General features: G+C 38.2%; 1 protein-coding gene across 3 annotated transcripts in view; it reads right to left on the bottom strand.

Annotated features, from left to right (window-relative positions):
* Positions 1 to 27,818, bottom strand: part of MAGI3 (membrane associated guanylate kinase, WW and PDZ domain containing 3) — a 226,997-nt gene that overhangs the window by 29,058 nt on the left and 170,121 nt on the right. For 2 of the 3 annotated variants that reach the window (XM_072644386.1, XM_072644384.1), the window contains exons 10-16: positions 26,157 to 26,756; positions 24,516 to 24,547; positions 21,735 to 21,891; positions 18,363 to 18,454; positions 13,440 to 13,632; positions 9,832 to 10,017; positions 1,286 to 1,471 (exon numbers count right to left, since the gene is read on the bottom strand). In XM_072644386.1, the coding sequence (XP_072500487.1) occupies positions 1,286 to 1,471; positions 9,832 to 10,017; positions 13,440 to 13,632; positions 18,363 to 18,454; positions 21,735 to 21,891; positions 24,516 to 24,547; positions 26,157 to 26,756 (1,446 nt within the window). The remainder of the gene's footprint in view (positions 1 to 1,285; positions 1,472 to 9,831; positions 10,018 to 13,439; positions 13,633 to 18,362; positions 18,455 to 21,734; positions 21,892 to 24,515; positions 24,548 to 26,156; positions 26,757 to 27,818) is intronic. The other variant, XM_072644385.1, reaches the window with a different exon arrangement.

Genomic DNA, 27,818 nt, shown 5'->3' with positions numbered 1-27,818 from the left:
TTGGTGCTATATTGGAGAAGACACAGGATGGACAAGCAAAAGCTTGGAATTCAGCTTGAAGATGATGAGAAATCAATGAAAATTCCTAAGTAAAAAAGTGAGACCCTAAAAAAGGATAATAAAAAAGATCAAATCACCAACAGTCTATAGGCTCTCTTGGAGTTAGGAACCAATTGGAATCAGAGAGATGAATGAGAAGATTCTCAAGACAGTTTGAGTATACAAAAACAGGGGTCTGGATAATGGTGGTGGTACCAGGAAGAAAGAGAAAGACTTATTCAGAGAATATTTTAAGAGGAAAAACTTATTGGACTTGACAAGACTAACTATATTTCAAAGGGGGGAAAAAAAGGACTGTAGCCTCTAGAAAACAAGCTGAGAATTTTCTTTCTTAGTAGCTCAGGTCTCTTAAAGCTGAAGTCTGACCCCTCCATCCCTCTCTGCTTTTCTTTTAGGTTCTCCTATTGACTTGAGAAGCTCAGGAGAGATGAAACATGAACCATGAAATCTTGCTACTTGCAAAATTAAGAATATGATCTAAAGAGGAGTCTGCCCTAATTAGAAATTACATTAATGAAAGGCAACATGAAGCCAAGGAAGGAAGGATATGTTTTATGCTTTAAATGTATCCTTCCTTTTTTTTTTTAAAACATCTCTGGGTCTTAGTCAATATTTAGGCATAGAACATAACCTGTCTCCAAGTATCTTGGATCTTCCTGCTTTATAAAGTAATTGTTCTAGATGCAGCTTTCTGTCTTAGGAAAAGAAGCTATCTAAATGTACCTAACATGAGCAGCTTAATATCAAGTGACTTCTTTTGATTATTTAGAGGATTCCCTCTCACTCTAGTATACAGATTTACATTTTTTAAAAGTATTGTCCATCAACCTCTTTCCTCCCAACTTTCATCTGTGTTCCACCATAAATATATATGGTTGTTAATTACTAGTTGGGTTATTTTACTGCTGCCAATGTTATAATAAACTGCCTTTTAAGTTCATTAAATAGGAGAGGTGCAAAATGAGACCCCAGAGTTTTATAAACTGTTACCACAGTGATTCTGGATTTACTGGCAGCAAGCCTGTATCTTCTTTAAGCTGTGCTTTCACGTGATTAGTCTTGTCTTCCGTTTACTCTGTATAAAGTTTCCCCAATTAGAACGTAAGTTCCTCATGGGCAGAGACTGTTTCTGCCTTTCTTTGTATCCCCAGAGCTTATTACAGTGCACAGTAAGCGCATCATAAATGTTGAATAAACGCCTGCTGACTAACTCAACCCATCTTACCATCTTCAGCAATGACGGTCAGTGTTACAGTAACACCAGCATCTTTGATGAGCTGTACAATGTTATCATGGGACAGTTCAATGATTGACTTCCCATTCACTGCAGAGATCCGATCTCCCACTTTCAGTTTCCCACAGCGATCTGCTGGACTTCCTTCAATGACACGTCCAATTTTATGAGGAATCACTATGAAATCAAGAAAATGCATTTCAGCTTTCAGAAGTATCTGGTTAGTAGTTGAAGGTGCATCTAATACCACAAAGAATTTTGATTGATGGCTACTGATCAGAAATTCTGATACAGTGAACTGATTGGCCGTACAACCCAAATACTCAGCACCAAAAGGCAGGTCACAAGGAAGTTTGCTGGCTTTATTTACCTGACAGTGACAATTCCAGAAGCCTAGTGGAAAGTAGGCAAAGAAATATATAAAACTAAGACTTTCAGATCAATTGTGAATTCCCATAAAAAGGTAGTTCCTTAGAGGGTCAAGGATGGAACAAGGACAGAAAGCAAAATGACTGGGAAACACATTAGTTCTGGTGTTCAATCATTTCCCACTGAACTATGTTCAGAGGGAAAAAGCATAAAGCTGAATTAAAGATGCTGTCAAAAGAAAATTCCCTGCAGTGCTACTATATCACTGGAGATAGTCATGTAAAGGGCATTTGTTGGAGATTTTGTATACAGAATTCTTGGTCAGGTAAGTGTGTTGGACTGAATGGCCTCTGACGTCCTTCCAAATCTGAGATATTGAATATACATGCTTGGAGAAGATTTGTGAATCTAGTAAAGAGAGCTTATTTTGAAGGTGGAGTGGGGGTAGAATAATAGTTCACATACATCCAGCAAGGCAGAGACAACACTAGCAGATAGGACATAAAGAGACAAGCAATAGAAAAGACCCAGTACTAAACATTTTGAGCTCCCAACAGATGAGGCTTTTCATGAAAAGGAGGTGGTTGAACCAATTAGAGAAGGAATAGATGCTTGTTCTCCAAAGAATGATGAGAACCTCCAAGCTCCTTCCAGTGAGAGACCATCTAGTAAGGGTCAGAAGAGAGAGAGACCTGTTGACCTGATAACAACAACAGTGATGTCTAGTGGCTTCCTAGGGCATATATTCATAATACTATGGAAAACCTCTCAAGATTCATCAAATCAGACAACAAACAGCCATTCTTGATGGTTTATGTGAGCACAAATAACTTGACAAGAAGTAACCCAGAAAACGCTATAAGTGATAATGCAGACTTGGGCAAGAGACTTAAGATTCACACAGACGGTGTTTCTATCCTTGTTACCAATCAATGGCAAGGTCTTCAAAAGATAAAGGCAGATTTGGGAAGTAAATGACAGATGTAGGGAATGACAGATTCCTGCAGGGAAAGAATTTATCTAACAAGGGTTGGTAAGAATGGATTTGCAAGTTTTATAAATCCAATCAATTACTATCTCTCTCTCTCTCTCTCCACATGCACACAAGACATACACACACACATACACACACATATGTTGTGTGTGTGTTTATATCTATCTATCTCTCGGTCAAGATAACATGGGGACTAAGTATGATTCAGGAGGAAGAATAGAGGTAGTTGTCTAAAAATTCATGGGGGAGAAGATCCAGGAGAATTAAGATGTCTGGACACAAATCCACAAAGCCTGGGTAGCGAGCAGGTTGAACTAGATCAGCTTTTGCAAGGAGAGAAAGTAGGTACCAAAAGAACTGGCAGGCTGAGACCCATGACAGGTACATGGCTCTGTAAGAGTATAATTTATTCAAAAGAAACAGGATAAGTAAAAACAGGACAAGTAAGTAGGGGGAGGGAGAGAGAAAGTCAGAAGAGCACTATATATTAAGATATACTCAGGTAACCTGAATTTAAAAGTCACACTGTTAAAAAAAAAATCAGAAGAGAACCAGATCAGGTACTTTTCATAACTATGGCTAGGGGAAGAATTCTTAACCAAACAAGAGACAGAAATGATTACAGAGATAAGACAGAAAATTCCTATGACATGAACTTAAAAAATCTTTAACACTAATAAAACAAATTAAACTATGATGCATCAAATATCTCAGATAAGGGTCTAATATCTAATATAAAAAGGGAACTAACAAAAATCATTCACCTTAAAACCCATTTCCTAATGGATAAGAAGTCAGACAATGTGAACAAATACATTTCAAAAAAGAACGTCAAACTATTAACAATGGTTCAAGTCATTAACAATTAACAATAACACAGCAGCTAACATTGATAAATGTTACATTTTTTTTTACACATTCCTGAGAGTGCAGTCAATGTTAAAATTTATGATAGAGAAGAAGTAGAAAGCTAGATATAATCTGATATAAATCCTAAGGTTCAGGAAGGCAAATTTCAAAGGTTTCTGAGAAAGAATAAGTAGATCTCATAGCCTAAAGTTCTACAAGGGGAATGATATCTCAAGAGCAATGGAAGGGAGAGTCTCTTGCAGAAGGTGCAATGTGAGCTGAGTCTTAAGATAAACAGGGAGCCAGTGCAGTTTATTGAAGAGGGGAGTGACAGGATCAGACCTGGAAGCTGACTAGAGGATGGACCAGACTGGGGAGAAATTTGAGACAGGGACACCAATTAGGAGGCTACTTTAATAGTGAAAAGGGTCTGCACTAGGGCAGTAGTTGAGTGAGGGGGGAAAAAGGGGATGTACACAAAAGATGTGAAAGTAGAAAGGACAAGATTTAGCAGCAAAAAAGATCTGTGGTGTGTGAGTGAGTAGCTGAGAATGACAATAAGGTTGCAAGCCTAGATCACTGAAGTGTAATGGTACCCTCAACAGTAGTAGTTTGAAAGAGATTTAGAAGGGATTGAGGGGAAAGAGAATGTGATCTGTCTTAGACATGTTGCATCTGAATATCCAGTTCAATATGTCCAGTAGGCAGATCATGAGACAAGACTGGAGATCAGAAGAGAGGTTAGGGATGGACAGATAAAGCTGACAACCACCTGCATAGAGATGATAATTGAACTCAATGGGAACTGCCAAGTAAAACAGTAGAGGGAAAAGAGAGGATCAAGGGCAGGCCCTTGTAAGAAACCCATAGTTAGCAGGTTTGAAATGGAGGCAGAGTCTGCAAAGGAGACTCCAGCAGATGGAGCTGTCAGAAAGGTATGAAAAGCCCCAGGTGAGAGCAGTGTCACAATAACCAAGAGGGAAGAGTGGATCTAGGAGAAGAGGATAGGTGACAGTGTCAAAGGCTGAAGAGGTCAAGAAGGATAAGGATTGAGAAGAGGCCACTGGATTTGGCAATTAAGAAATCATTAGTAACTTGGAAGCCAGTCCGCAGAGTTTAGAATTGGATGACAGGACTGGAAGTGGGGGTGCTTGTTGTAGGTGGCTTTCTTAAGGACTTTAGTTATGAAAGGGAGGAGAGACTGGAGATGGTTAGATCCGAGTGAGGGTTTTTTTGAAGATAGAGGAGGAGCCAGGGGCATGTTTGTAGGCAGCAGAGAAGCAGCCTGTAGACACAGGGACAGACTGAAGATTAGTGAAAATACAGAGATAGCAGAGTGGGTAACTGTCTAGAGAAGACAGAAGGGGATGGGATCAAAGGTAAATGTAGAAGGTTAGTCTTGGCAAGGAGCAGGGATGCCTCTTAATGTGAGATAGGGTGGAGAGGAGTAGGGGAACACATCAGTGATATGAGATGAGAAGTAGGAAAGAAGAGGGAGCTCTTGGTGAACAGCCTTCATCATTCCATTAAAGTAGATGGCAAGATTCTCAGTCAGGGCAGAGGAGGGAGAAGGTGCCACGAGGGGGAAGACAGATGAGAAAGGTTTGAGAAAGCTGCTGTGGTGAGGGGAACAGTGAATTGATTAGGAAGGTGTAAAAGGATGGCCTTCCTGCAGTGAGGGCCCAGTGAAGATTATGTAACATGAACTTGTGATGGACTGAGTCAGCACGGTGTTGAGACTTTCTTTAATTTTATCTGGCAGCATATGAGGAGCAGCAAAAGTAACAGGCTTGGGTTTGGCCAAAGACTTGAATAGGAGACGTAACAGTTTCACCAAGGAGCTGGAAGAGGAAAAGAAGGAGAGTGTAGCCAGTGCAAGGATGATGGCTTGGAAATGCACTGAGAAATACAGGGACTGGAGGGAATGAAAAAAGATGATGATCAGATACAGGAACTTTGGTTTTCATGAACATGGAAGTGCTATATGGGGAGGTGACGGCAAGATCAATGGCAGGACCAGTTTTAACAGAATTCTCATAGCAGGGAGCATCAAGGTCAACCAAGGCCTTCTTTTTCAGGTAGAACAGGCACTGTGTTTTCAAATAAACTTGAGACTCCAAAACGGACAGAATCCTGCACATATCAGAGAGAGCCTTGGGAGATGTTCACTCTTAGTGGGTGGAAAGATGATAACAAAGCAAAGGAGACTGAGAACGAATGGTTAGACAGGCAAGAGGAGAATCAAGAGAAAGCAGCGTCACAGAAGTCCCAGGGATGAGAGAATAATCAGGAGGAGGGAATACCTTTCAGTGCCAAAATCTGTAGAGAGATTAAGTAGAATGTGCATAGAGAAAAAGCCATTGTGCTCAGCAGTTAAGAGATGTCTGATAACACTAGAGAAAGCAGTTCCAGAAAAGTGGTGGGGTTGTAAGAGACTGAGAAGAGAGTAGGAGGCGAGGAAGTGGAGACAATGAATATTTGTTATTGTTTTTTAAATGTATGACTACATTGAACATTTTAGGGAGTAGACAATTTAAGCCAGAGTTTAATAGGATTTGTTAAAACATTATTAATTAGTCATAAATTCACAAAAATACATGCCAAAATCACAAGAAATATCCATCTGTTACAACTAAGCATAACCTATCTTTAGCAAAAACATGGTCCTAACTTCCTAGGAAAATGAAGTGTCTCATCAACTACTCTTTGGAAACATTCAGCCACAATTAGCTTTTCACAACTATACTTATACAATGTAAAATGTAGTCAAGATGATGCATTACAATTCTGTTGCTTTCTAATTGTAGGTATAAAGAAAAGGGTCAATTTTTTTCAACTACTTTACTTAAAATAATTTAAAAATTAATATACAAAGACCTGAGTTTGTCCCAAAAGGTACATGGATAATTTGTAGGGTAGTTGTACTGTGCTTGACTGGTCTACTAAGTTCAAAGACAGATTTACCATGCAGCATGCACAGTACAATGGGGAGAACATTAGATTTGATGAAGAGAGCAAGTTCAAATCCCACTTCTGTTATTTATCTCTATGGTCTTGGTCAAGTTACTTAACTGACTCTCAGTGTCCTCATCTGCAGAATGAAGCATTTACATTTTTTTTTTTTGGAGGGGGGGAAGAGAAATTGGAGTTTTTGAGGTAAATGACCTGTCCTGCGTCTTTCAGCTAATAAGTATCTGAGGCCACATTTGAACTCAGGTCCTCTTGACTTCAGGGCCAGTGCTCTATCCACTGTATTACTCAGCTGCCCCTAAAATAAGGCATGTGGACAAGCCAGCTTCTAAAGTTCCAGCGAATTCTTAAGCAAAGTTTCACTCGTCTCTGGCCTGAATCTATTTTAGAGCTAACTGCTCGGCTGCTTTCTGTACTCTTCATATTTCTTTTTAGGCAAAGGATCTCTCTTTTGCAATAGTTTTAAATATCTCTTTCAAAGAATTAGTTTTACAAAAGTAGACTGAAATAGTGAAAGAGCAGCACCACACCTGTGAGGTGTTAGAAAAATGTGCATGGTAAACAAGAAGGACTGAGACATTTAATTTTAAATAAAAGCCCAAGCATTCCATTCACGTAGCACTGTTTATACAACATGAATTTGTGGAAGCAAGAGGACACTGGCTCAACATTCTTGACCTCTAAAAACAGAAGAACTAATCATATTCATCTTCCTTCCATTTGCAATAACATTAAGGCACTGGATTCACATTTATTTTGGAGGTCAAGGAAGAAGGTTTCTTCTGGCCAAGCTGCCTGGATGCTAAAGCCACTAGAAACAAATTTTTAACGGAAAAATGTTAGAGCACAATGTTTTGAAGCCTTTGGGAGAAGCCATGAGATATTCTCACGCACATTTTAAAAAGGTAAAGTCTGAATGCTTTGTAGTAATGATAACTATTTTCTGAACTAAATCTTTTCTAGTTTATCTCAAGACAATCTGCATACAGAGTCCCTTTTCCCAGGATAAGCTCATCACTTCTAATCTCCCCACCATGCTGCTAACAAGCCTTGACTGATATCACCTTCCTCAGCCTCCTTTCCCCACAACTGGAGGGTGGGAGAACTGAGTACCAAACTCTTCCCAGTGCCTTCCTCGTTAGAAAGCAAAAACTGGGCTCATCTTACTTCATTTTGCACCTTCTACTGTGCGCGATTTCAACTCCATGAAACAAAATGCCCCTGAGCAGGTTACACCCTGGTCTCTTGCTCTCCTGTTTCCTTCTCTATGCTGTCTTCCCCTTTCAGAAAGACAGTAAGCTCCTAGAGAGCAGGGACCATCTTTCTTTTTAGTAATTGTATCTCCAGTATTTAGCACAGTGCCGACCCATGGTAGAAGCTTAATACATGCTTAGTGGATTGGATTAGAAACCTCTCTACAAGGAAGTAATACCTAACATCAAAGTGACTACCAACTAACCACAGCAGATATCATTGGGGAAAGGGTGCTTGCAGAGTCTAACTGTGGATGAGATTTATCAACTAGCATTTCACTGAAGTTATCAACTCCTATTTTATATCACAACTAGAAATCTTGAGTACTTTATAAAATTCATCAACAATCTGAGACTAATTTACTATTCAGGCTGATAATTAATGAGCTGCAAACACTCATTTCCTACTGCACATTAACTGCTGCTTCAATTTTGCATTTTAATTGGGTTTTCTTTCCCACCTCGTTACTCAAGAATTTGCATTTATATACTTCTAAAGTTCTTAAAAGTGTAAGTACTTCTCAAAGGGAAGGGGCAGAGAATTCATCTTTTTTGTTAGATAACATTTAAACTATGTCTACAAACTAGCCTCTTAAAAAAAATTTAATGTTTAAACCAGTTATAATGCAGTTTACTAGATTCCAATTTCCTTTCCTTTCCCCTTTAGTACTGCTTAGTTCTGTCTTAAATACCTGATTCTACCTTAATATAATGAGATTTAGGAAATCAAGAACTCTAATAATCTCTCACTGGCTCTTAGACCAGGACAGTATAGACTACTCTATGGTATAAGAGTTAAAATATGACAATGCATTATTATTTTCAAAAATCTTAATCTACAATGATACATGAAATCCACTTAAAATCTTCTTTTCTATTTTTCTGGTGTAGGTCACATAATAATCTTTACAACATCAGTGACGGTTACAGTTCCAAGTGTTACCATAGCAACTGCTTTTGGAACATGGAAGCCAATTTCAGTAAGCAGTGACCTGGTACTATGGTAATAATTCATGTATGCCATGATATCTTCTATCATATACTCGCATTAATTTTAGAAATTTTTCTTAAAATAGTTTGACTTACAACTTTTTTCTGAAAGTGTCCTTTCCCTAGTAAAGTATTAGTTTAAAAATATCTTGGTATCCAGGAGAAAAATCAGGCTTATTGGCATGGAGAACATATATGTTAGCAAAGTTTGGTTTTTTTTGGCTTGTTTTTGATTCTCAATCATAATGTTAATTTTCATTTGTACCTACATTACTCTTAGTTTTAACATATTTAAGATAATAAATTTTTGACATCAAGGTAAACTGTAGATTTCCTATATACTAATAGCTCTGAATTATGCCATTCCCACTTAAGATGTTAATATCATAGGGATGTCACTGGGAGGGAGGGGGAAGTAATCTCTTCCTTTCCTGAGAGACTCTATAGCTATCTTTAAAATTTCTCAGAAGAGGATATTCTGCTAAAATGGGCTAGTGCTGTTTATTTATATACTCATTCTAGACAAATTCAAAAAGATTTTTTTTAAAGGAGAATGTCTTCCACTTTTCAACAAAGGTATTAAATATCATAAACCTATCACTTTTTAACATTTCTTCTGTGATATTCTGGGATTAGGATTTCTGTTACATAGGTTTACTCTCCAATTGCTACAAGCATTGTACTCCATTCACATCTTGAGAGATATTTCTTATTCTAAGTTTGGATTCTCTGCCCTTTCATTTCCCCTCCATTTTAGTATTACGCTTTTCACCGAATCCATTATGCCAGGATTCTGAGACACTCTGTGCCATGGTGGCATAATCCTGGTGTGGATTCAGCTATTAATAGTTATTTCCTTGAGTAAGTGAAGAAGTAGTAAAGGAACCTGGGCTTTACTGTACTCTGAAACCTCAAAGAAACTTCAAATAGATAAAAGTTTTAGTTTTTAAAATGAATAAGAAAAATACCCCTCATTCTCTGAAAGACTCACAAAGGCAATAAGTAATAACATAAATAGCATAAATCATAATTCTTCCTATATAGTCTAGTAGGAGGTTTACAAAAAAAGACAAGGAGAAAAACAGAGAAGAAAGTTGTATAGGAGAACTTACCTCCAGGAGGTGGTTTATTTTTGGAGGTAAGGATGACAAAACCGAATCCTTCATTTTCTTTTCGCTGCAAGACAACATCATAGGCCTCCTGGGGAGGCCTGGTTGCACCCTCTGCCCGGTTCATTCGGGGAGATCCGTTCTGTGTTGAAATGAAGGTCTGCGAGTCGTCTTCTTCAGGTTGCTTCTCTATAACAAATATTATTAATTCTGACACAATGAGAAACTAATACAACTAAATACAACGTGTAGTTTCCTATAACAAATATTATATAATGAGACCCCCTCTGAGAGTTTTGTTAAACTAAGTACATAAGTTTGGAGTTAAATATCAAAGGGCTCTGTGAGTACAGGATTAAAAATATACAAGTTTATGTTTACAGATCCTCAGAAGTATACGACTGTCTTTCAATTACTAAGGGAGAAGGAACATGAGAAGGCTCTCCAGGACAACAAATCTGAGATCATTTGGCTGAACAGAAGTCCACGCAAACATTGTAGACTACCAACCTCTGAAACCTTTTCATGCTTTTTGGGAGATGGGAGAGAAAGCTTTATCTTGTATGCTATTTCAGTGTCAAGCGTTCACTGTACATAGTCATGACTAGATTCAAGTGTGTCTAAATCAATCTATTTGCAGGGCCCTGGGGAGGCCAGACCTATGATGTCATTGGTGGAGGGAACTCCCATGTAAAAAAGACAGTTAAGGTTGGAGACAAAGGAAAAAATGTGGATGAGAAGTATGAAAAAGAGGCATAAGAAAACATGCTTTATTTGGGAGTCTAGAGAATGAGGGAAGGCCACCCACAGAAAGAAGAGAAGAAGAGCCATTCTAGTTTTGGAGAAGAGAAGTGGGCTACTTCTTATCTTGTGAGATCTGATAAAGTTCCCAGCAAAGAGCAAGTGAGAGACCATCTGATAGGGGTCAGAGAAAGAAAAGAACGGAAGCAGTGAATGGTGACTTCCCTGTACAGGTATACTGAGGAATCACCACGGATGTCTGTGATCTCCCCAGGGCATACGTCTAAGAAGAAGAACACGCTCTTCCCCCCAAGAGCAGAAGACACTTCTGCTGATTCATATGGACATAAATATTACTATCAGAAGGAGCCCAAAAACATTGGCAAAGTACTGAAGAGTCTTAGGCAAGGAACTGAAGGTGTTCAATTAAAGCTAAGAGATGAAAAAGAAAAAAAGCAGACTTAGGAAGAGAGCAGCTGGTTAAGAAGATGTTGAGAATGTCATGTGGATTTCTAGAGCACTGCTTAAAACATAGAAATGGTAGTCTACTAGTCAGGGAAAGGCTACTTAAGAATGTATTTGCCTGGTGTCTTGCAAATTCAAATCTAATCAGAATGGCTTTAAACTGCAAAGAAAGGGATAAGAGGGAAAGTATCGTTAAATGTGGAGAGTAGCAGGTGAGACACTCAGAAGTTTATAGAACACAAAATCCAAAACATGACTGAGAAGTATAAGCAGCAAGATGAAACAGGTGAGGGTCCTCATAGAAGGAGGAGAATTTGATCTTATAGGTATTACTAGGACTTGGGGGTGGTGGTGGTGGTTAAAGCTCTTGGAGGAAATGTACCTCTAGATGGACATAATTTGTTTAAAAGAAATAGGACAGATAAAGGGGCAAGGGCATGTAGCTTTACTTGCTATTGGTGCCTTGCTCTTCTCAAAAAATTATCTTGTGTTGATGTACCCATTTAGTATCTATTTTGCATATCTTCTCTATGTACACAGTTTATCTTCCTATAGAATGTATACTTTGTGAGAGAAGGTACTGTTTCTCTTTGTCTTTTTATCTCTAGCACCTAGCACAGTGTCCCACACAGAGCAGACACTTAGTACAGGATGTGCAGCTGGCAAAAGGTGAGTTCAAATCTGTCTCAGACACTTACTGTGTGATGCTGCGCAAGTCACTCAACCAGCCTCAGCCTCTAATTCCTAATCTATAAAATTGGAATAACAATCACACCTATCTCACAAGGACACTGGAAAGATAAAATGAAATACTATATGTAAAATGTTTTGGAAACTACAAAATGCTATATAAATATCACACTGTAATTATCATATTCTGATAATGGGGTTTTGAATTCACCTTTTTGTCTATTTGTTTTTCTCATAACAAGAGAGATCTCACTATTCTTTTATGTATGATTTTAAAATACTGAACTGTCTGGTTCATTTAAATTGAGAACTGTTATGTATTTATAAATTGAGACTTGTTATGTACTAATGTGTATGTATAGGAATGAAAAATGGCCAAAACTTGCACAATTTATATCTACCGACACTCAGTAGCTAAAATCATAATTGAAAAGACAGTGACATCTCTTGCAAAAAGACAAGAAATAGAAAAATAAAAATAAAATGTAGGGAAATTTAAAACTCCATGATGAAAACATGACAAGTCAAATTAAGGAATTAACATGGATCTAGACTTATCATTAAATAAATTGGAATTAAAAGATAAATGGAAAGATTAACTATACCTGTATATGCAGATACGCGTGTGTGTGTGTGTGTGTACACACAAAATTACTACATTCATTTGCATGGGTACACATATACAAAGGCAGTGCAGTACAGGACCAGACTTGCAACCAGGATGACTTCAATTAATATCCCATCTCTGACATATATAGTTATGTGATCTTAACCTCTTACTGACCCAGGACACTCCCTAAAACTGTAAATTTTAGATGCGTTCCATATCTTTTGTGGTAGAATGCGTTTCCTCCAGTGACAAACTCACATCTTTCAACATACACCTAAACCCATCTTATCAACCAAATGATGCAAAACCAAAGTGAAACAATTCCTGCCCTCAAGGTGTTTATATTCTACATGTAAAGAACACACATACACAATACAACACCACATACGTACATGTATATACAACCCCCTCTCTCAAAGTGACTGACAGCGTGTGTGCGTGCATGTGTACACATACACTAAAAGCAATATTATGAGAAGACAATTTGGAAGAAGGAACTAGCCAATGAGGGAGATCAGAAAAGGCCTTTTGCAGGGATGGCATTTGAGTTCCCTTTTCCAAGAAACTAGGGATCCTAAGAGGCAGAGATGAGCAGGGAGTGCATCCCAGGTCTCTCCTGAACAAAATTATGGAGAGATGATGAACTATCATGTGTAAGAACTGTCAAAAGACCAGAGTGGCTGCACTGAAGAGTATATAAAGAAGAACAAGATACCAATCAAGCTAGAAAGGTAGGTTGGAGCCACATCAACGGAATCACAAATTCTTGAGAGTGGAACTGAGAGTAAGATTAACAGCACACAAGTCAGAAGCATTTCTGCCATTAGAATCAGGAATAAAACTCATATGGAAGGATTATACTGGTGGATTTTAAGATTAGCAAATGCAAGAACTCCTAAATAAAAGGCAGTAAATGAAATTAGGCAAGTGGCAAACCCAGATGAGCAGTATTAAACAGTTGTCTACAACACAGAAGCCTGAAAATGTGATTCATGTACAGCCCTATTATGTGACAAGACGCAAATAGGAAACAAGTGTAGGTACAATGTGGAACATAGTGGTTTAGTACATGAAGTCTGTTACCAACACAATGAGATTGACATACCACCATAGAAGATCTTTCTTCTCACAGTAAGCAACACATGGCCATTTCGAGCAGCAGTTGTCATTAGGTCCAAAACTTGCTTGTGTGATTTTCCTCTAACTGGAATTCCATCAATGCACATGAGTTCATCAGCAGCACGAAGCCGACCATCTTTCTCAGCAGCTCCCAGGGGAATGATGGCTCCAATGTATATCTGGTGAAACCAAAATCTGTGGGTTAGTCTAAACAGTCTGCTTAGATTACTTGACAGTTAAATTTTCAATAAAACTGAATATTAGGCAAACTGTAAAATGCTTTTTAAGTCCAAGGAAGAAAAATTGTCCCATCTCAGGCATCGTTAACTTTGAAAATGACACGTGCTAGAGATTAGGTCACTGACAGAATGTTGTTTAAATGACAGGAGCTCTCCAAAACCTGTCTTCTTTACTTTCAGCAAATTCTTAGGGTTGAGTACAAAGAGGGTAAGCACAACAATCCAGTCTGCTTAACCAGAGGAGCTGCAACATACTCCCATGTAACAGCTGCTTGGAACAAAAATCTCTGCTTGCTACCATCAGAACATTCATTGTCTCTCTACAGTGATGAAGGCACTAGGATAAATTTTTCTCTACTCATATGCAGATGGCTGCCATGGCAAGCTTACTGTTTACTACTATGAAACATTTGTTGAGGAAAAAGAATGAATAGTTATCTTTCATCTAAAAAGAATCATTAAAATTTTTTTCATTAAAAAGGTAGCAGAGAGGGGCTGAGCCAAGATGGTGGAGTAGAAACACACAAATACGCTAGCTCCGAACCCACAGCCCATGAAATATCTGTAGTAAAGAGCTGCCAATAAATTCGGGAGCAGGAGAAGCCACATAACAGCGGAGCGGATAAGATTTCTGTTCCAGAGAACCTGAAAACCTCTCGCAAAAGGTTCTTCAGGCAGCAGACTGGGAGCCGAGCACAGCCCTGCCGCGGCCACCCGGGGCCAAGAGGAGCAGATCTGAGCGGGGAGCAGATCCGAGCAGGCTTCAGGGACAGAATCTCTAGCAACCCCGCGGGTCCCTCCACCCACAGGTCACAAGGGTCGGTGAGAGGGTCTCTTTGGCGGGTCGAGAGGGGAGTGGGGAGCCCCCATGACTCAGGCCCCCTCGGGAGGCACCAGCGGAGGTGGGAGCAGACCGGGGCTCCCCAAGCAGGCAGGAGCCCGGATCCATTGTTGAAGGTCTCTGCATAAACCCCCTGAGGGAACTGAGCCCGTGAGGCGGCCCTGCCCCCACCTGGGCAGCTGAACTTGATCTCACACTGAATAGCAGCCCCGCCCCCTCCCAAAGCCCTGAGGCTGGGAAGCAGCATTTGAGTCTCAGACCCCAAGAGCTGGCTGGGAGGATCCGGAGGCGAAGTGGGTGTGAGGAGAATATTCAGAGGTCAAGTCACTGGCTGGGAAAATGCCCAGAAAAGGGAAAAAAAACAAGACTATAGAGGGTTACTTTCTTGGTGAGCAGGTTTCTCCTCCCCTCCTTTCTGATGAGGAAGAGCGGTGCTCACCATCAGGGAAAGACACGGAAGTCAGTGCCTCTACATCCCAGCCCACTCAATGGGATCAGACCTGGGGAAAAGCTCATAAAGAGCTCAAAAAATTTTCAAAATTATGTTAGAGAGGTGGAGGAAAAACTGGGAAGAGCAATAAAAGACTTGCAAGCAAAGTATGAACAGCAGATCAGCACTCTGCTAAAGGAGACCCAAAAAAATGCTGAAGAAAATAACACCTTGAAAAATAGGCTAACTCAATTGGCAAAGGAGGTTCAAGAAGCCAATGAGGAGAAGAATGCTTTCAAAAGCAGAATTAGACAAATGGAAAAGGAGATTCAAAAGCTCACTGAAGAAAACAGTTCTTTCAAAATTAGAATGGAACAGATGGAGGCTAATGACTTTATGAGAAACCAAGAAATCACAAAACAAAACCAAAAGAATGAAAAAATGGAAGATCATGTGAAATATCTCATTGGAAAAACAACTGACCTGGAAAATAGATCCAGGAGAGACAATTTAAAAATTATGGGCCTACCTGAAGGCCATGATCAAAAAAAGAGCCTAGACATCATCTTTCATGAAATTATCAAGGAAAACTGCCCTGATATTCTAGAACCAGAGGGCAAAATAAATACTGAAAGAATCCACCGATCACCACCTGAAAAAGATCCAAAAAGAGAAACTCCTAGGAATATTGTGGCCAAATTCCAGAATTCCCAGGTCAAGGAGAAAATATTGCAAGCAGCTAGAAAGAAACAATTCAAGTACTGTGGAAATACAATCAGGATAACACAAGATCTAGCAGCTTCTACATTAAGGAATCAAAGGGCATGGAATAGGATATTCCAGAAGTCAAAGGAACTAGGACTAAAACCAAGAATCACCTACCCAGCAAAACTGAGTATAATACTTCAGGGGAAAAATTGGTCTTTCAATGAAATAGAGGACTTTCAAGCATTCTTGATGAAAAGACCAGAGCTGAAAAGAAAATCTGACTTTCAAACACAAGAATGAAGAGAAGCATGAAAAGGTAAACAGCAAAGAGAAGTCATAAGGGACTTATAAAAGTTGAACTGTTTACATCCCTACATGGAAAGACAATATTAGTAACTCTTGAAACTATTCAGTATCTGGGTACTTGGTGGGATTACACACACACACATGCACACGCACACACTCATAGAGACAGAGTGCGCAGAGTGAATTGAATAGGATGGGATCATATCTTAAAAAAAAATGAAATCAAGCAGTGATAGAGAAATATATGGGAGGAGATAGGGAGAAATGGAATGGGGCAAATTATCTCTCATAAAAGAGGCAAGCAAAAGATTTTTTTAGTTTGGGGAAAAAGAGGGGAGGTGAGAGAAAAACATGAAGTTTACTCTCATCACATTCCACTAAAGGAAGGAATAAAATGCACACTCATTTTGGTAGGAAAACCTATCTTACAATACAGGAAGGTGGGGGACAAGGGGATAAACAGGGTGGGGGGGACGATGGAAGGGAGGGCATGGGGAGGAGGGTACAATTTGAGGTCGACACTCACGGGGACGGTCAGGATCAAAAGAGAGAATAGAAGTAATTGGAGGCAGGATAGGATGGAGGGAAATATAGTTAGTCTTATACAACATGACTATTATGGAAGTCATTTGCAAAACTACACAGATTTGGCCTATATTGAATTGCTTGCCTTCCAAAGGGAGGGGGTGGGGAGGGAGGAAGGAAAAGAAGTTGGAACTCTAAGTTTTAGGAATAACTGTCAAGTACTGTTCTTGCCGCTAGGAAATAAGAAATACAGGTAAAGGGGTATAGAAAGTTATTTGGCCCAACAGGACAGAGGAGAGGATGGAGACAAGGGCAGAGAGGAATGATGGAGGAGAGAGCGGAGTGGTGATGGGGGCAATTGGAATGCTCGGTGTTTTGGGGTGGGGGAAGGGGACAAGGGGGGAGAAAATTTGGAGCCCAAAAATTCTGTGAAAATGAATGTTGAAAGTGAAATAAATAAATTAATTAAAAAAAAAAAAGGTAGCAGCCAACTACCTTTTGTGGTTGGTTTATTATTTTTTTTAAATTATTATTAACTAGAGAATCACAAAAAAACCCAAATATTTCCAAATGTGTGCTTGGTCTATACCTGTATAAGGTATAGACAGGTCTATACCTGTATAAGGTCCATTATGTCTGCTATAATGAAGTTCTAATAAACAGATTTCTTTGGACAGTTTGGCTAATAGTTTGCTGTTCAGTCTTTGTATTAGAAAAAAGAATCAGGATATCTCCCTAGCTTGTCTGAGTTGAATTTTTAAAAATGCTCTGGTAAATGATGTGAACCTCAGTACACTGAAAAATATCCAAAAAGCAAGAGACAAGGACATCTTGATAAAATGCTCCCACTGTCCTATAGTCATTTCAACTTGTCTTGAAACTTTATTTGCCTGAATCATATGGTTTGATTCACTATACAGACATATGGTGAAAACTTTTGTCAATATGATGAATAAGAATATGTACATGCCAACAAAATCAAATGCCTTTTTCTTAACTATTCAGACATTTTCTCATTTCATTTTTTTAAAGTGGCATTATGGCTACCATGGTAGGTTCACTCAAACTTTAATGTATAAAGGTTTTGATTTGTGATACTGTACAAAAAGGCTGTATACATTTAAATTTCACAAAACACAACTCATTCATTGTGCGATGCTTAGACTATTAAAAGATAAGGGTTGGGTTTTTGTTTTGTTTTAAATTTATCAATTTTTTTCCCTCAAAAAATAAATGTTAATAGAAGCATACATAACCAAAATCTAAGTTGACCACTTTGTCTGCTTCAAATACAACCTTTGGATCTATTCCAAAAAAGTCTTAATGATTTTGTATTTCTCCAGCTGTGTAGGTTTCCATATAAAATCACATGCAGAAAAGTAATGAGTATTTACTGGTGTTCTTCATGCAAATGCATTCTTAAGATTAAATGGTACAATATTCAAAAGTATATCACAACCATTTCTGGATCAGTCAGAGAATAAATGTAGGAAATAGAATTTGAAATTATAGGTTTCCCAGGAAAAGAAACTGTCTAAGAATTTGTTTAGAAAAAGGTTAAAAGAACCCAAACAAAGTAAAGGAGGAGGGTAACTAATCATATAGAATTGGTATTTTATGAAGCTGAAGTATGATTACTTAATTTTTAGTTCAAGTGTTTACTAAGAGATCAAGAAAGGAGACAATAACTCCACCAAATAATTCTTGAAGGGAGCAAGGAGATATGAAAGGAAACCAAGCCCATTTATTTATTAATCAAAACATTAAAGAGAAAAAAAAAAGGTGATTTAAAATAATCACATGAGGAAACAAACAATCCAGAAATACCATACATTTCCAAATTCCAAGTGAACAACTTACAGACTGATCAGGTCCATCCCCTCCTAGGACCCTAAAGCCAAATCCTGATTCCTGTTTTCGAAGAAAAACATCCAAATCCTTGGTGTTTGGAGCTAAGTGAAAAAAGAAAAAAGTGGAATCTTTATACATTATTTCTTAAATGACAACTAGAATAAAACAAGATGACTAATGTTCAACATTTAGACAACTAGTATTTTACAGTCCTGCAGTAAAATTATAAACTTGAAGCTTTTAAGTGTGTATCAGAGTTCAAACTTAAACACTAACATGATAAGAAAAATGTAAACTACCAAGCTCTGCTGCAGAAGTTCTGGACACAGTGTTCTATTTCTAATTACTTACTCTACCCATATGTCCAGCTGGTAGCAAGTTAACATGAAATTCTAATAACTCCATTTAATGTCACAGTACTGGATCCACTGCACCACAATGTCAACTAATTTACATTTGCTATGTGGTAGCAAAATAAAATATCAATTTGATAGATAGGCAAGGTATTTCAGAATCTAGGGAATGACATTAAATATAGTATTGACACTCTTCAACTGATGCCCTTCTCAGAGTATGCAAAGATGCATTCCTCTGTAAGCAGCCACATTTGCAGGAATTCACAGGTTTATTTTATAAATAATAAAAAAATACTATTACTACTAGTAAAAAACAAGCATAATTTATATTACACTTCAAGGCTTACATTAACCAGGTCAACATGACAATATCAGACGTTTATATTACTTCACATGTAAAAAAGTTTATCTTCTGTGTTTGGAGTGTGACTGGGGAAAATACTGGTCACCTTTTTCATTCATTCACCTATTCAGCAAACATTTGCTATTAAGCATCTAATATGTGGCAGAAATGATACTAAGGACTAGGAATGAAAAGCCCAAAACAACACCCTCCCTGACCTCAAGGAGCTTAAACCCTATCAAGGGAAACAACATGAACACTAAGGAGCAAATATACAATTTATATAAATAAATACAATGGAAGGGACTGGGGGGCAGGGGAGAAGGCATTAGGAACCATGGGTATCAAGAAGGCCTCTTACTGGAAATAAGTGGGGCTTGATGTTATCCATAAAGGAAGCTGAGGATTCAGGTAAAATTGAGGAGTTTGTGAATTCGAGGGATAGGGGGACAGTCTGTGCAAGGGCACAGAGAAGGAAACAGTATATAGAACAGTCTGGTGGAAGCATATAGTATGTATGTGAAAGAAAGTATTCTACAACGAGCCCAGAAAAACAGGCTGGAACCAGACTGTGAAGTGTTTCTAATGTCAACCCAAAATTTGTGTTTTATCCAGAGGCAAGAGGGAGTGACTGAAGCTTCTTATGCAATGGAATGACAGGGTTTGACCTGTATTTTAGGAATATCTGCTTTGTGGAAGATGGAATGGAGAAGGAAGAGACTGAAGTAGAGAAAAAGGGGAGAGAAACTCCCAAACTTACTCTCACACACACACACTCTCTCCCTCTGTGTATAGACACACACACACACACACATTTGTATATACACCTTTATATGTACATATATGTATGTGTGTATACATATATACCTAATATATGTAATATGTATGTTTATATATACATATGTACACATGCACACACATATATGTATACAAGACAACATTTCAGTAAAGTATTTATGATAAGTTCCAGGGAATATTCTTCAGAAGAGATTTAGTTTGATTTATCAAAATAACAATTACATTCCAAATCACATTTAAATTTAAAGAAATTGTGAGTAATCTCACACACTCAGTAATGTCTTGAATGCTGTGGAATTAAGTCACATTTTTCTACCATAAAGAGAGGGGCTGCCTGGACAAGTTTTGTTCATGAGGCATAAGAAGCAACTGCAAAGACTGTCTTAGGAAACAAGGTCTTCATTATGCACATATAATGAGTCTTTTGTTCCACCTGCAGACACTCTGTGCTTTTTGGCATTCTAGTCTTATGGGTTACTGTTAATCCTTCACTTGCTTCATTGTCAGCTCACATTAGGAGATAAAATTTGCTTTTGGACTTATCTCCTTTAGTAAGACTTCATCAAAATGTGACTCAATAGAATTCCAGAATGTTAGACTACAAGGATCTTAAAGACCTGGTGTGATCCAACAAACATTCAGTGTTAATACCATGAAAGTTCACAGTCTAGTATGTGAGATAAATATCTACGCAAATATGACACAATTTAGACTATGAAAAATAAGGAAGAGGAATGTCACTACTCTCTCTCATCAGAAGACAGAGAAATCCCTCCCTGATGGAGAAATCAAGAGTGGCAGGTGCAGGGGAAGGAAAGGAAATCAAGTTTATACCCAGAATGATAGGTTGGGGGGTCAGATCGTGGAAGGCTCTGAATGACAGGTGAATATCATCAATAAGACAGAGCAAACAAAGGCAGATTTTTTTAAAAAATGGATAAAGGAGATCCAAGTGCTTTTGTAGACAGAGGGAAGATCCTAAGTGAGAGATGACTGATGAAAAATAATCAAACTGGGGGAAAAGATAGGATAGGATAAAGTCCATGGTTAAAGGATTTAGCAATGATCAGAACAGGAGTGAAGAAGGAGAAGAGAAAGATGAATACAAAGACAAGTTTTAAGTGAAGAGGGGGAATTAATAAGAACTGAGGGAACCCCTGGAGACTGTTGATACGCTTCTTATAGTGGAAGGAAGTGAGGTCATCTACTGAGATTCTTGGAGGTGCAAGTAGTGTTGGGATCTTGGGGAGATGGCTCAAAATGAATACTGTGGGAAGTGAGAAAGGGAAAAAATAGAAACAATGAGGGCTGAGCTGAAGTTGTTCACAGTAAGCACGAGAAATCCACATGGAAGGGATGACTAGAGAATATCCAGTCTAACCTAATTTTACAAACAAGGAAACAAAATCATAGGACATATGTAGCTTTAGTCATCTTGTTTAGACCATGTACCCACCTCTCACTGTCTCAGAGATGTCAGGCTAAAGGACTGTGGTTGTTTAAAAGAGAGCAAAATGAGTCACATGCAGTATGGCAAAGTAGACACTAGATCTGAAATTGGAAGAACTGGACTGAAATCCTGGCTCTGCTATCTGATTTCTGCCTAGCGATGTTGGGCAAATCCAACTCTTACTTCTCCCTTTGTGAAAGAAGAGGGCTGGATGAGGTGACTAACAGGGTGCCTTCAGCTCTGATACTCCATATTTCTGTAGTTAATGCTTCCAAGGGGGAAGGCCTCAAAATTGTCTTCCTTCTTAAAAGTAACACAAGCAACCTTAAACTTGCAATTGAAAGAGAAAATTATGACTCCTAAGAATGGAAAAGCCTCTTGGATATCCATGCTCACTTTGTTCTACACTATCCTAAAAAATCTTGGAGACTTACGTTTATCTTCATATATTGTCTTGGACTTCAGGTAGACCTCAGAAGGATCTAATTTGGGGGATCCTGATCTGATAATGCTGGGTGGAAAAGGCATCGGCTGAGGAACAGACTCATTGATGGCCTCCAAGCTTCCTGAATTCTCCTGTTTATCCGTCTTCTAAAATGGAAAAGCAGGCGCTGCTTAGTAATAGGTTCAAAATGAATACATATGATTTAATCATTTCATAAAAGTTTGGCAAATAAAATACACAAAATGACTGGGCATGGCTACATATTTCTTTATATATATCCCTCAACACTAAGAAACTAAAGTGTTGAACATTAATATATTTGATAGATTCAGTACAGCAATATGAGTCTCTTGAAAGTATCGGGCTAAGATGTTATTTAATTGAGAGTAGAAAAAAATTTTACTTGGTAAATGACAAAAAGTGAAAAGTCTTATCAAGTCTTATGTTTGGACAAAACTTCTCTTCTTACCACCTTGAAACTGCTTGCTGATTTGAGAAAGAAAATAAATGAGAAAGTGAATGCTTCTTACGTAAAGAAAGGGAAAAAAGAATGTACCACATAATTTTTACTTCTTTTTTTACCTGATTTAATTTCTCATGAAGAGGTTTTCAACATATCATTCTTTCTCAGATTACTGAGTAGCAAAAGTCTTCACTCCAAATTAGGTTAAATGCATAATACTATGAAAACACATTCTAAAATCCAAAAACTCTAAAGGGAAAGGCACTAAACCAAGGCAAAGGAGTAGCTTATTTTGATTTTTTTTGTTTGTGAAGATAATTTCCAAATATTTGACAATATTAAGAAAAAATAAAAACAATTAGCTACAAAGGAAACAAAATATTATATTAGCCTCAAATCCCATTCCTCCCCCAAATCAACCAAGCAACCAATCCCAAATCCTCAATAGTATATTTGTCCAAATCTGTCAGCCAGGAATTAGATTCTGATTTAAGATGATAAAAAATGATCACTGTCAACTAGCACGTAGGAGCAGTTCTTAGACTGGAGATCATCACTGTCCTTTCATACCGTTTCTAGAGAGCTGTTCCATTTCTCCCTTCTCCCTCCTCCTCTGCTACTCAGGATCCTAACCAGTCAGTAGGAAAGGGAACAGCAACTTCAATACGTTGTTAGAAGTAGCCATGAGCAGCATTTCTAGTACATCTTGATGAATTACATTATATTGAATCTATGAAGGACTACGTGGGCTAGGGGGTAAAGCTATTGCTCTACTCACTTTGCTAAATTACTTTGATTCCTGAGAAGATAAATTTTTAACTGTGCTGGAGAGCTCCCTTGAATAACCTAAGGTTTCAGGATACTGATGAGCATCTATGATGGGCTGACGATGAAAGCAACAAGCTAAAACTAAAATAGGATTTCACATGTCATTAATTGGCTTTGTACTCAAAATTTGTAATTACTGGTGGTATTGGTATAAGAGACTGATAACAGTTCCTTCCACAAGAAGTTGTGGTGAGTCTTCTTTCAGTTTTCACCCTATATATGGGTCCTTTAACAGACTGTTTAACTATCTAGATGTCTGATAAACAACACTGTCTCTGGGGTCAATAGTTAGCCAAACATAAAGATAAACAACTAAGCTGTACATTCTGGAAAAAAAAACCCCAAAAATTGCAAAACAGGTCACTGGATAGCAGAGAAGGCCATAAATGTTCTGGGTAATTCAGCAAATATCTATTGTGCCTATCATATACAAGTTATAGTTTTAATGACAAAAATGAGGAACACACTTGGCCTGTAAGAAGCCTCCATTGTATTAAACAACAGAGAAACGTAAAACAAATAAGTAAACGAGCTGACTGGAGGCAGAAGAAAGCACCCACAACTAGGGAGTTTAGAAAAGGCTTCCCAGAGGAGTCAGTACCTGAGCTGAACCTGGAGGGAGGTGAAGGATTCTAAGAGGTGGGAGGTACGTACTCCAGGTATCAGGGGACAGCCTGGGCAAAGGCTGGAGGCAGGAGATGAAATGCAAAGTTTGGGTAATAACTCGTAAGTGGGCCGAGGTGACCTGCCATAGAGTACATGAAGGGCACTGATACAGAATAAACATGGGAAGGTGGGTTGGAACCAGATTATAAAAGGCCATAAGTAACCAATAGGGGAATCTGGATTTTATCCTGGAGGCAACAAAAAAGTCACTGAAGATTTCTAAGCTGTAGTTTAGGAAAACTGGTAGCTGTGTGTAGGATAAATCGGAGAGGGAAGAAACTGGAAATGGGCAGACTAATTAAGAGGCTATAGCAATATTTCAGGAGCCCTTCAGGTGCTGAGGGCCTGAACTAGGGGGGCAGACCATGAGTACAGAAAGGTGGGGCAGATGTGAACACTTATGGAGGTAAACTGAAAAAAGTTTCTCGAATGAATAAGGGAGGCGAGGAAAGATTCAAGAATCATTTCTAAGTTATAAACCTGGGTAACTCCAAAGATGATGGCTCTTTCAACAGAAATAAGGAATCTAGAAGGAGGACTGAGTTTAGAGGAATACGGAGCATTTGAGATGCTGATGGGACACAAAAGTCCATAGGAAGTTTGGATATACACTGGGAGGCAGGTCATACAGCTTTAATTCATCATCTGTCTAACATTTATTTAAAACCACTGGGACCAGATGTTTTCCCCCTTGTCTCATTTCTAAAGCCAAGAGAAATGAATAAGACTGTGGGGACAATCCTAGTTTTCTAGCCTCAGATATATGATGATTGCTAACTCTTTCCCTCTATTGCAAACATTTTACATACTCACCACTTTGGTAGTTTTTGCTGGTGAAGGAGGACCTAGAGAAAACAATGAGGCAAATTTTAAAACCAGATGAAGAATTCTTTGGTCTGATATTCTTTAATCATGAATACTGTCTTCTAATGGAACAAAAGCAAATTAAGTAAGCTAACTTTAATTTAGCGGAATAGGAAAATGACAAACTAAGCATGCAGAGAGAAATGTTTAACTTTACCATGGCATAATGCATAGAGTGCCTCACTAGGAGTGAGGAGACTTTTCTGAATATCATCTCTGACATTTTCTACCTGTATGATCATGGGATAGTCACTTAAAACCTCATAGCCTTAGTTTCCAGATCTGTAAAATGGGGATAATAATGCCCATACTACCTACATTATGGGGTTCACAGGATCACAGCTCTGGAGCTAAAAGGGAACTCAGAAGCCATTTCTTTGCCACCAAATACATTATTTTGCCAAAGAGGATATGGAGGCCAAGGGAGATTAAGAGACTTGCCAAAGATCACACAGGTGGAATTTGAAGCACAGTTTCTGACTCCAGGGTCAGTGTTCTTTCTGCTGTGCAGTGCTCTGAAAACCTGAAATCAGTATTATGTATTTCAAAAGATCACCCAAAGAAGAAATCAAGCTTTTAAAAATAAACCAAAGTCCATATTAAAGAAACGTTCCCATGCACAAGATGGAGAAACAAGGTGCTAAAAGAGCAGAAGCATGTGAAGATGTACAAGAGTTAAATTCCAATTTCTGAATGTCAGTCATTCACGGACTCAATAAATCCCATTAAAGCTCCAGTAAGTAACTGGAGTTTAAAATGGGAGGTGGGGGGATGACATCGGGTGCATTTCATGTTCCTTCATGACCATGGAAAAACAAGCCTTGTGCTTTTCTCATATGGGCACTGAGAGACTTAATGACTACTTATAAAAGGTCACTAGAGCTTCAGAAAAAAATTTTTAAAAGTAAAAGCTACTAGCATTGTGGATTCTACAGAATAGTTTCAAGAGATTCCTTAATATCATCTAATACCTACAGAAATGTAAAGAGTTTTGTTCTTTGAAATCACCTTGGTTACATTACAGAGTCATAGATGAGTTTCAAGGCTTTTAAAGATCTTTCTACTATTACTTGTGTCTGTCAGTTGAAGAAATACAGTGATTAAATGGGAAATCTTTTAAATGAAGAGCATCTGTGACTGATCATAAAAATTATAAGTAATATTTTTTAAATGGGCACTAATGGAGTTATTAATAAGTAGGAAGAGACAAGGATATGGAATGGACCTGTGATTTCTCTGAAAGAGAGAACTGTTCAGTTAGGAAACTCCTTCTACTAATGGCAGGTTGGCACCTTCCCTGCAACTTATGGTCTTAGAGCAGCTTAAACAACTGAGAACATGGGCCAGGATCACATGACCAGCAAGTGTGAGGCTGGCTCTCTCTTCATCATACCACACTGTCTCAAATAAAGGAGAGGAAACTCACAAAAACTGTTTTCTGGCAGGGATCAAACATAGCTTTATAGAAAACACACACTAGTGAATAGGTAGCCTGATGGAAGAAGAAACATCCTGACCTATTAGGAAAGACAATTAATAGACACAAATACATAAAAACTAAACATTTTTCCACACTGCATCTTTACTCACCTCCTCTCAAGATAAGCAATGGCACATCTGCACCTACTGGAAACTGCTTTAGAACTTCTACTACCTGGAGGTGTGTTAAGTTCTGCACATTTTGGTGGTAAATCTCCTTAATAATATCTCCTTTTTGAAGGCCATGACACCACTGGCTGTCCAATATCATTTTCACCTTCTGCCCAGTTGGACTATCAGCAATTGCAAACCCAAAACCTTTAGGACCCTTAATCAGAGGGATAGTCACTAGCTCTGGCTGAGAGCTGCCTGATGATGCCATGGATGCCCTTTGCTCATCTGGGTCCAAAGAAGGGCCATTGAGGCGATCACTGGCCAGAATGTGACCTGGTTTCCCATTCTGGTCCGAAACCACCGTCCCTGATTTAAAATCCTGACCGCTTATGCAAGCCTCTCCTTTGGTTACACTGACGACGGGTGTAGCTGTGACAATATCGACAACAGGATCTTCATTATCATCAGGAAGAGGATAGCCACGACACAAAGTCAGGCTCACATACTGGTTGACAGGGACCAACTGAAACATCTGGACAACATCTGCATGGGTATGACCAAGGACACAGCTGCCATTTATGTCTACGATTACATCACCTAGTAAAACAAATATATAAAAGTAAATTAAAACCTAAGTTATCCCCAATTTTAATATTATTTTAGTTTAGAGACTACTATTTCTAATCACCAGTTGATTAAGGTTAAATTCTGGGTCCTCAAGAAAAAAAAAATTCAGACAGATCCTTTTTGCCCTTTATTAATTTCAAAATCAGTAGATTTCCAAGAAAGAGGGATCTCTTTACTTTTTTAAGCTTTTCTAAAAAGCAGTGACTGCTTTAAAGTCATGATAAGGAAACCTGAGGTCCAAGCTGTTAATGGGTAAAGGTGGTCTAGGGTTGTGAGAATATTTATTTTATTGCTATATATAAATACTGTGATATGAGTCATATCCAAGCACCTGGAGAAGAATTATATACATAGTAGGCTCTCTATATAACTATATACATACATATATACATATGTGTATATATCTATATATCTGTTTGATGAATAAATAAAAATGTTATCTGCTCACAGGACTCTGCATATTGAAAATTTTATTCACATCTGAAAAAATTGTACAGAAATTCTGCGACCAGTATGAGTATCTGATTTTTAGAATGACATTAATCTACAGGCTATATTTTCCTTCACTATGTTCCACCTCTAGGGTAGGGTTAAGAATTAAATCTCTAATAGATCTTCACTCACTGCACATAATTTGGGCTTCAAATGAAAAAAATAAATTGGCAAAAGCAAACCATATTTTTTTTAAAATGAGGAAAAATCATCTAAATAAATTCTGACAAATCCAGGATTATTTCTGCAGTCCTGATCTGATATAGGTAAAAGCAGTTTGACTGCTAGATTCACAGGTCCTTAACATACATTAATTGGGATTCTTTTATGTAGACTCTTACTTATTTTATGTGATCTCATCCATTTATTTTTTCCCCCTTTGAATTTGAAGGTGAATATTTAAAAGGTTATTCTCCCAATCAAGGTGCTCAAATTTGTTCTAGTTACATTTATACTTTTTAAGGTCAACATGAATGGTCCTAAAACAAATGTCACTGCATGGAAATTTGGTTGTAATGACCTAATGAGAGACAGAAAACT

Source organism: Notamacropus eugenii, chromosome 2, assembly GCF_028372415.1.
Source record: "Notamacropus eugenii isolate mMacEug1 chromosome 2, mMacEug1.pri_v2, whole genome shotgun sequence".
NCBI classification, from domain to species: Eukaryota; Metazoa; Chordata; class Mammalia; order Diprotodontia; family Macropodidae; genus Notamacropus; species Notamacropus eugenii.
The sequence above is the reverse complement of the archived record's forward strand: the minus strand, read 5'-3'. Positions and strand labels throughout refer to the sequence as shown.